The sequence below is a fragment of the Gekko japonicus genome, unplaced genomic scaffold, assembly GCF_001447785.1.
Source record: "Gekko japonicus isolate JY-2015 unplaced genomic scaffold, Gekko_japonicus_V1.1 scaffold47, whole genome shotgun sequence".
Classification (NCBI taxonomy): domain Eukaryota; kingdom Metazoa; phylum Chordata; class Lepidosauria; order Squamata; family Gekkonidae; genus Gekko; species Gekko japonicus.
In genome coordinates, this window is record NW_015165235.1 from 2,020,408 (window position 1) to 2,031,193 (window position 10,786).

The window sequence follows — 10,786 nt, forward strand, 5'->3', positions numbered from 1 at the left end:
CCCGCCCTCCCTGCCAAGGCGGGCTCAGAGCGGCTTACAAATATTTCATAAAAATACAATTAAAACCTATCATGACATATAAACATATAACATAAAATACCAATAATTTAAAATACAACTAAAACACTGGAACATTATCAAGTAAACAGGAGCAAAGATTATTTATAAAATGACTTAGGTGACCATATAACTCCCATAACTTCACACCAGCTTGATCACTTGTTATGCAGCGGGTACAGGCTGAAGATAGCAATGGTAAGGCCAGGATACAAGCTGGCAAAAGTGGTAAAGCCAGGACACAGGGACACTCCTTGGTGTATGATGTGGCTCTTTAGTCAAATGCCTGGTGGAAGAGCTCCGTCTTGCAGGCCCTGCAGAACTGTGAAAGGTCCCACAGGGCCCTGATCCGGAAGCTCATTTCACCAGAATGGAGCCACCGAGAAGGCCCTGGCCCTGTTGCCAGCATGGCATCCTTGGGGCCTGGAAGGGCCAACTAATTTTGCATCCCTGAACGCAGTGCTCTCTGGGGAACATGTGGGGAAAGGCGGTCCCTCAGGTATGCTGGACTCTGACCATATTCGGTATGCTATCGGCAACCAGTGTAGTGCCTTCAGTACAGGCTGGATGTGCTCCTGCATGGCGATACCCATCAGCAGCCTGGCTGCTGCATTCTGCACTAGTTGCAGCTTCTGGATTTGAGACAAGGGCAGCCCCATGTAGAGAGCATTACAGCAGTCCAGCCTTGAGGTGACCATCACATGGATCACTGTTGCCATGTTGTTGCATTCGAGGAAGAGAACCAACTGCCTAATCAGCCAAAGATGATAAAAGGCTGACCTGGCAGTGGCTGCTACTTGGGCCTCCATTGTTAAGGAGCCATCCAAGAGAACTCCCAAACTCCTAACCTCCGGTGCTGGCACCAGCTGTGCCCCATCGATGGTCAGGAGTGGGATCCCTACCCCTGGACCCCCCCGACTCAGGCACAGGACCTCCATCTTCATCAGATTCAATTTCAGTCAGCTCAGTCTAAGCCAACCAGCCACATCTTGCAATGCCCAGTCCAGATCTTCCGGTGTAGAGTCAGACTGGCTGCCCAACAACAGATAGAGCTGGGTGTCATCTGCATACTGGTGACACCCAAACCCATGCCTTTGGGCAATCTGGGCAAGGGGGCACATGTAGATGTTAAATAACATCGGGGAAAGTACCGCTCCTTGGGGCACTCCACAGATCAGTGGGTGCCTTCGGGACAACTGTTCCCCAAATGTTGTCCTTTGACCCCAACCCTGAAGAAAGGATGAAAGCCATTGCAAGGCAAGCTCCTGGACTCTGGTGTCTGTGAGGTGGTGGATCATTAGCTGATGGTCAGCCATGTTGAACACTGCCAATAGGTCTAACAGCAACAACATTGCCAATCTGCCTCGATCCAGGTGCCTCCAAAGGTCATCCCGTAAGAACCAGCTGTGCTGTTTCTGTCTCATATCCCGAGCGGAAACCAGACTGGAAGGGGTCTAAGATGGAAGCATCATCCACAAAGCTTTACATGTAGATGTTAAGTAACATTGGGGAAAGTACCGCTCCTTGGGGCACTCCACAGATCAGTGGGTGCCTTCAGGACAGCGGTTCCCCTAATGCTGCCCTTTGACCCCAACCCTGAAGAAAGGGTGAAAGCCATTGCAAGGCAAGCCCCTGGACTCTGGTGTCTGTGAGGTGGTGGATCATTAGCTGATGGACAACCATGTTGAACGCTGCCAACAGGTCTAACAGCAGCAACACTGCCAATCCGCCTCGATCCAAGAGGCACGTGGTAGGACGTAGAGAAGAGCAGTTTGTCAACTTCCCCTAGACCGAGTGGACTGAAATAATCCAAAAGGTCATCCGTGAGAACCAGCTGTGCTGTTTCTGTCTCATATCCCGGGCGGAAACCAGACTGGAAGGGGTCTAAGATGGAAGCGTCATCCACAAATCTTTGTAACTAAACTGCCACAGCCCTCTCGATTAAATTGCCCAAATAGGGCAAGTTGGTAGTTAGCCAATTCAGCCGGATCCAATGATGTTTTTTTCAAGAGGAGATGAACCACGGCCTCCTTAAGTATCCCAGGGAACAAGCTCTCCAAGAGAGACTTGTTAACAAGGGCACTTCGAAACCCCTTGTGGCCCTCTTTAATGAGCCATGATGGGCACGGGTCAAGGAGGCACGTGGTAGGACGTAGAGTTAAGAGCAGTTTGTCAACTTCCTCTAGACTGAGTGGACTGAACCCAAAACCTGACAAGATGATGTGCATGGAGCTTCAAGTTCGCTCACTGTTTCAACTGTGGTGGGGTGGTCACGGCAGAGTGACAAGACTTTATCTGCAAAATAGCCAATGTCCAATTCCCTAGCGTTTGACCTGGGAGACTCATCAAGGACCAAATCGTTCTAAATAATTGGGCTGGGTGTGAGCTTGCAGACGCAATTGAGGCTGTGTGGTACTCATTCTTCACAGCTTTGACTGCCTTCTCATAGCATCTCAAAAACGTCCTATAAGATGTTCTTATAGCTTCGTCATGGGGTAACATCATCATGCCACCATCTTTCTAGCCGTCTTAGCTTCCACATCATCAGCCGCAACTCCGGGGTATACCAGGGTGCCAGCCTAGTGCGGGAGCACAGAGGACATCAGGGAGCGATCTCGTCGATGCCTGCGGAGAGTCGGCTATGCCAGTCCTCCACAAGCTCATCTAATCAGCCGCCAGGGGGCATTGGATTCTGCAGAGCCACTTGAAGCCACAGAGTCATTAACACAGCCATCCTTTCTAAATGCTCAAGGACTGTTTGATTATTTGTTATAAAACTTTCTCAGGAATTGACATCAAGCTGACAGGTAGGTAGTTACCCAGATTCTCCTTTTCCACCTTCTTGAAGATGGAGACAACATTTGCCCACTTCCAATCTTCTGGCACCTCACCTGCTCTCCAAGAATTCTCAAAAATAATAGACAGAGGCTCAGAAATTACATCTGCAAGTTATTTTAGTACCCTTGGATACAAATTCATCTTGTTCAGAGGACTTAGTTTCATTTAAAGAAACTAGGTTTTTTATGTACTAGCCCTATGCCAATCCTAGGCTGCAACTCCCTTACCTCATCATGTGATCTGTTTTTGCCATGTTGAGCTCCATTTCCCTCACAAGAAATGAGGAAAAATAGGAATTGAGCAGTTCTGCCCTCTCTTCATCACCTGTTATAATTTCACTTTCCTGTCCCTGCAATGGGCCTACCATGTCCTTGCTCTTTTTCTTACTTTGAACATAAGAACCCTTTTTTTTGTTTTTAGCATTACTCACTAGACTAGCCTAAGCTCATACTGAACTTTAGCTGAACTTTACGCTCATACTGAACTTTAGCTTTCCTAACGCTCTCTCTACAAGCACTGGTTATTTGTTTATATTAATCCTTGTTTATAAAGCCTTCCTTTAGGGTTGCCAAATGACCCCAGGGTGCGGGGAATCCCCCGCTTCGGAGCTCCGAGGTCCGCCCTGGCGGAATTGGGGCCCGGGGGGAACCCCGCCCCCGAAGCTGCGTCACTGGAGGTGACACAGCCACGCCACTTTGAAGAAACTCCCACCCTTCTTGAACTCCCTTCTCCTTAAGTATTTCTGACCATGGGATTCTATCGAGCATAACTGTCAAAATTTGCTTTCCTCAAGTCCAACCTATATGTCTTACATACTGCTTTTCCCTTCCCCAAGACTCTAAATTTCAAAATGACATGGTTACTACTACCCAGGGTGTCTGTCACTTTCATCTCATCATTCAGAAGTATTGGTCTCACGTCCATTGTGATCATCTACTTAACAAGCAGATGCAATAATCTAGCTAAAATTCATATTTGGTCTTCTATTCACATAAAAGGCCATGTGCACCAAAGCTTCAGTCAAATATAGCAATGACTGATCTAAAAAGCTCACAGATGATGTAACAGCACAGTTCTATCCCAAATTCTGCTGGCTCTTCCCAAGCCCATGGAGTCCAAAGATAATCTGGATAAGGAATCCATGGTCATTTTATTACTACTATTGTATCTAGTCATTCCAGACTACTAGTGCAAGTGAAATATCTGGGTAGAGTTAGGGTATATCAGAGAGAATTAGAGCTTAATCAGTAAGCTATAAATGTGTACATAAATCAGACCAGTTTCTGACAATACCATAATTTATGTCACTAGAAGAAACAGCATAAATAAAAACATTCTCACTTAAGTCAATGAAGAGCCCCAGTTGGCTGCCCCTTCCTCCCAGACACATAGGAGGATAACTCGCTCTGCACCTGATCACGGCACACCATTTCTGGAATATTAATAAACCTCAAGGCATACAGATCACATCTATGTAAACACAGGACATGGGGCTTCACCACTGTCCACCCCCAAGTCTATGGAGCAAGGAGCAAATGTGCAGATTTTGGTGACAGAGGAATTTGCATTAACACCCCTCCCCAAACAGCCAGTTAGAACCAGGAAGATGCTACAACCTGAGTACCAAGAACAGCACAGAAGACCTCAACACTGCTGGTCACAGAAAAGAGAGGAAACTGGGCAGGTTAGCAAGCCCCAGTCATTCAACAGGTAGTAAGAGTTTTGCCACAAGCATGAAGGGAGGAATTCTCCCTTTGTTCCAATGAACTGCCCCCCTCTCTCGCAAGCCAATGTCTCATATGAATTGAGGATTTTAAAGGAGCACCAACTGAATATTTCTCACTCATCTGTCCAAAGTTCTACATTGGTACCAATTCAGTATAGCAAAACTTAAACAGCACCAGACAGAATACAAACATGCACATTTTGAACTAAAGCATATTTTTCTATCCATCACTTTGGGAGAGAGCAGGCAATTATAGCTCTTATTCTAAAGATGTACCATTTATTAACTCTTGGTTTTGCTTTTAAAGGATACGTTCTGCCATGGCTTTAGCATCCAACTTGTCAATTTCAGGTGAACCCGGACAACATTTCTTGAATTCTTTTCGTAGGTCAAAAAATGAGTAGAAACATTCAGGCAACAAGATATTCTGCAAGAGACCAAGTTACTTCTGGTAAACCAAGATAGCATCCATCTGTATTTCCCCACCAGTTTTCACACTTACAGTTAGGCTGAAAGCCTGCTCAGCTAACATTACAGCAAGCCCTTTTGCAATCCACTCGTCAGCCACTTAAATATTGTTAAGTTTCTCCCTTGTGAATACTTACAAGATAAAAGTGCAAGCTGTTGTAGATTATAAAACCACAACTAGTGGTTACACTACAACGGGAACACTCATTACTCCTACATACTCATTTTAACCATCCATTAAGGCAAAGGGCAACAGAAAAGGGGCAGATTTTGTAGAAGGCATTTTTTCCAGGAGCAAGCACAGATGACCCAATAAAGTTACAGTTCTGATCTCCGAAAACACAGCTTTGATTATACTCAGTGGGAACCTGAAGAGCAACACACACCTCTTTTCTTCAATACCATAACCAGCCTATTCCCTTTCTCTAGGATGCATCTTTAGTACGAAAAGTGCAACCCTGAGTAAAATTACACCCTTCTGCCTTCAATGGACTTAAAAGGGTGTAACTCCACTTCGGGACTGCACCATATAGAACCTATATATAGCAAGCTTCTAATTCAGACCTCCTCTGTGACAAAGGGTTCAAGCCAAATGTAAAGCCTATTTTAGTGCTGGGCTCCCAGACAAAATAAAATGAACACTTAATAGGTACAGAATGATGGGAGAGACTCAAGCGCCTTGTGATGTAATGATGGAACTGCCCAGATTACTCATGGAAGCTGTGAGCAGGTTATGCAGCTCATCCCAAACAAAAGCTAGTAAAATCCTTCTTGCTGTTATTACTCTGTACAGTTTTAAAGCCTCAAGACTTAATTTTACTTCAGGAAGCCGTGCTTCCAACTAATCAAAATGAACTGCATAAGCTTTTGGAAAATAATACAAAATAATACAATAAGAACAATATCCCACCCCCAATTGTATAAGAAAACTTTCTACACATTTGATCCCATATAGCGCAGTTCACCTTAGGCAAGCGTTATGAATTCCCGGGGGGGTGGGGTGGGGGGAGATCAGAAAAGGGAAGAAGGAAATAAATAACTAAATCAGGCATATTTTTGTGGCAGATTGATTTCTGCATTGCTATACTCTGACAGGCATCTGCTTCCAGCTATTTTAAAAGTTTGGAATGTATGCATTTCTGGAAAAGATTGATCTGTTGCAGGCAGAATGTAGCTGGGGGTGACATGACAAGCGGTCATTGCATGGCTAACATCACAGTATATTTATGTATTTAACCTTTCCCAGAGAATAAAGTACAGTGTTGGATGCATCACTGTGCATATTTGGTGGCAGGTTAGTAGTAACTATAGTTCGAAATAAGTGCTCTTTGAAGAAGCATACAAGAAGGATCACTTTATTCAAAACTCATGCATATATTTGGAATACCAGGCTAGATATTGTTGCTGAGCCTCTACAAAGCTAGAATGTAGTTGGGTGTTTCTTACTAAGGATAATAGGGTTTGATCATATCTAGACTATGAAAGAGGAACACTAACATAAGGATGGTCAGTGCATGAGGACAGAGGAAGGTTGGTTGTAAAAAGGTGAACATCTGGGAATTAAAAAACTGAAAAAAGTGTTACACTGAGGGAAAAAATGTCTGCTTTGGCCAGGCAAGTTCGGCCTTGGGTGCCAGTTTCTCAAAAGCAATGTGTGCATTTTCTTCAGTGGCACACACATGGAAGGAGTTATTCAGAAGTGGATGAGGATAAATTAATTGTATTGTATTATCTGCTTAGCAGCTTTGTGAGAAATAGTACACACCCACTAAGGGAACAAATTTTCTCTTCATATCAAGGGAAAGAAAGCTGACCAAATGAAAGATAATAGGGATGTTTTGCCTTGTTCAAACTATTTTCTAAAGCAAAATGTGCCTATATTTTCATGTAATATTACATTCACTGCAACAGACACATTTGTGAAGAGAAATACTATTCACTCAAACTATTTTCTAAAGCAATATTCAAGTCTTGTTCAGATTTAAAATGTGTCTATATTTTCATTAATATTGCATTCACTGCAAGAGACACATTTGTGAAGAGAAATACTATTCACCAACACTTATTCAAGGTCAATAAAATTGAATGGTAGAAGATATAGTTCAAATCTTTTAGAAAGAAAAAAATGAACAGTAAGAATAGCTAAGTGCACCAAAAGCTTGGTCAGCTAGAGCCAAAGTAAAGTTTGCTTCATACATAACTGTTTCCTACACTGTTCACACTTTGTGTTGGAAACCTGCATTGAAACCACATCCTTACAACTATGTAAGGCATGCGCAAATGCAATATTGCTCACCTAAGATGTTGTTCCTTTTTAAATACAGCAATGATATGGAGGAAGGCACTATATAGGAAGTACTCTTAGCAGAAACAGTATCACAAACATTACGGAATTTTCAAACCAAGCTAATACATACACAGCAAACTTCACATTAGGACTTAAATGTTTAGAATTCAGCCTTCTCCAGTTGCTGCCTGTAAAGTCAAGAACTACCTTGCAAAGTGGCCAATATAGAATGGGGGGTGGGTCCATGCAAGAACATATGAGACCTGCTGTGCCTTGTATACATACTTTTATTGGTAGGGGGTTGCTCTGTTGAATAAAAGTGAGAAGCAAGGACAAGAGGTTGTATGGAATGCAACTATACAATGCCATAGCGCTGGTTGCAAGATACACTCTTCCATACATCTGAGCCATGCCAGAATAAGTCTCCAGACTCCCATCATGAGTCTGGACAAAGGGCAACTCCTGAGGACTTGAACTTTTAAGCAAAAAGGCTTATCCTTAAAATAAAACCAGTGATAACCTTCTTATGAGGAGTGGTTAGGCAGAATTCAAGGAATTACATTCCCCTTACCTTTTTGGAAGCTTCAGGGTGCAGAACCTGCCTGATATGAAGCTGCCCATCAGTGCAAAGACAGAATGAAGTACCCACACCAATATTTAGTTCATTGCTCACAGACTGGTTAAACTAGAAGAGAGGAGACAGAGAAAAACCCACTTACAACATTTCCCAGTACTAGATACAGTATTATTTCATTCCTGTTTCAAATGAAATGCAGTACTTGTGCCTAACCGAGCTTAGGTCCATGGCACTATGCTTTCAGTGCAGCCAGAGTATATTTGACAATCTGACAAGAAGAGAGGCTCATTCTAGCCTGCTTTAGAGGGTTGTTGCAAGATTTGGCTGCTTTATTTTAAGTACTTTGTAAGCATAGAGAACAACAAAGTTTGAGTCCAGTGGCACCTTTAAGACCAACAAAGTTTTCTTTCATGTGCACGCACACTTCCTCAGATACACTGAAATAGAAGTTAATACTCCATATATATAGGCAGAGGGTAAACAGTAAATTAGCATGTTCGCCCTCTACCTATATGTATGGACTGGTAACTTCCATTTCAATGTATCTGTGGAAGTGTCCATGCACACAAAAGCTCATACCCTGCAGAAAATGTTGTTGGTCTTAAAGGTGCCACTGGACTCAAACTTCGTTCTGTTGCTTCAGACCAACTCAGCTGCCCACCTGGATCTATAAGGATACAGAAGTTACTGTTAAAACACTATTAAGCATGTCTCCAGGAGGGGCAGGAAACATTTCTGGAGGACCAGCCCCTATAAGTGAATGTGATCGATCCTCAAGTTGCCTTTACAGATCTCAGCTGAAGCACACTTCAGAGATGCACTTCATACAACACTTCATTTTATTTACTTCATTTGTACCCCACTTTTCTCTCCAATGGGGACCCCAAAGCAGCTTAAAATACTGTTGTCCCCTTCTCCACTTGCTCTTTACAATGACCACCCTGTGAGGTAGGTTAGGCTGAGAGTGGGTGACTGGTCCAAGGTCACCCAGAAAGCTTCCCTGCCCAAGTAAGGATTTGAACCTGGGTCTCCCAGATGCTAGTCCAACACTAACTCTGACACCACACTGGTCCTTACTGGAGCACCATGAGATAAGCACAAAATGCCCCTAATGTAACAGACTAGTGTCTTGGTTGTGCAACATTATTCTACACTTCAATTACCTCTATACTTTCTTCCATAATTAACTATAGAGCAACAATTTAAAAATTCCTATAGGGAAAAAAAACAGGGCAGTTATCAGGTTTTATGCCTTATTAGAGTTACCATTTAACTTATTCCAATCAGCTGAACATGTTATTCTGTTGCAACAAAAAAAGGATGTTTAAGGCGCTAAAGAAATTCTATTAACCATTAAGCCTTATTTTTCTTAAGAAGGAAATTTTAAAGAAAGGCAAAAACTAAGCTAAAACAAGGAAATCAGCTGTTTTTGAATTGAGAGAGAGTCAAGGCCTCTGGGAGAAACACACGCTCCACCTTTCCAGTCGACCTGTGCTTAGCTGGAAGTCCATCCCTCTGAGTTCACTGAGACGTACCTCTATGTAAACCAGCACTGGCTGGGCCTGCATATCGCCGCAATCAGCAACAATAATCACAATGCAATCTTAATGCAGTTCACATGCTTCATGAGAAAGGCAGCCCAGAGACTCTCCTCTCCAAGTTAAGCACATGTGGGCCTTAAAAGTGGAACAGACCGTCTCCTCCCAAAGCGCTAGCTGTGTGACTCACCTCACCCTCCTACAACAAACCCAGCCCATCCAGTGACTTAACATCTTGGGTCTCATGTCAGTTTAGAGCCAGCCCAGGAAGAAGGGGGCAAGCAAGTCACTTCTTGGGGAAATTGGTAAACCAGGAGAGGGGGACAAGCATTTACCTGTCTCAGAGCCTGTTCCAGCTGTGGAGCCAGCATCAGGCTGTCCAACATACTTTGTGTTTCTTCTTGGCATTCCTCCGTCAGCTCCAAAAGATCAGGTTTGATCAGCACTTCATGGAGGTTTCCCACCTCCAGGAATTAAAAAAATGGGGGGGGAGAGACAAGAGATCAGCTTTCTTCCATTTCTTCTGCCAACTTGCCTCAAGAAAGCAGGCCAGAAGGTAAAATTCAGTCAATCCAGTCTGGCAGAACAGTTGACCCTGGTAGACCCAGTCTCTAAATCAAATATGTTTAAGATGTGTTTTCACCTTTACAGTGTAGGCCTATGCTTGTTTACTAAGAAGGAAGCCCCACAGGGTTCAGTGGGCCTTACTCCCAGGTAAGTATGGCCTCACAAGGGCACCTTACAAAATTCAAACTTTGCAGCCACTTGGAGAAGCAGCAACTCCAGATGGGCAACAAGTTGTAGAGCTCAGCTGTGGCTCAGCCCTCCAGGGCCTTCAGAGGGCCAGACAAAACACCCCCCCCCCCAGGGCTTTCTCTTCTCGCCTCCCCACGACCAGAATTCTCGGGGGTCTCCCCTCTGGATGGGGACTCCTCCAGCCCTCCCAGCGACGCGTTACTGGGGAGGGCGAGACAGGCAGGCGACCGGTCCTTCTCCTCCCTCCCCGAGGCCGCCCTCGCCTGGCCCCAACGGGCCAGTACCTTCTTGTTGGCCAGATCCACCACCTTCCACAGCAGGCGGACCAGCTCCCGCTCGTCGGAGCCCAGCCGCGCCCCGTTGGCCCCCGCCGTGGCCCCGAACAGGATCACCAGGTAGTCGGGAGAGGTCGTCATGCCGAGGCGGCAGGGAGCCCAGCGCCAGCGAGGGGAAGAGAGACGACCTTCACCAGACGGACCCACCCCCAGCCCTCTCGCGTGCCGGAGAAGTCCCCGCGCCCCAGCCCGCACCGCACCGCC

General features: G+C 44.8%; 1 protein-coding gene across 1 annotated transcript in view; it reads right to left on the bottom strand.

The window, feature by feature from the left end:
* The window catches only part of ESRP1 (epithelial splicing regulatory protein 1), a 61,786-nt gene extending 51,018 nt beyond the window's left edge, over window positions 1–10,768 (bottom strand). Inside the window, 4 exon segments of the mRNA XM_015409825.1 lie at window positions 4,934–5,048; window positions 7,948–8,061; window positions 9,827–9,955; window positions 10,532–10,768. Of these exon segments, the coding sequence (XP_015265311.1) occupies window positions 4,934–5,048; window positions 7,948–8,061; window positions 9,827–9,955; window positions 10,532–10,663 (490 nt within the window). The 5' untranslated portion in view covers window positions 10,664–10,768.
* Between the last annotated feature and the right edge of the window lie 18 nt (window positions 10,769–10,786).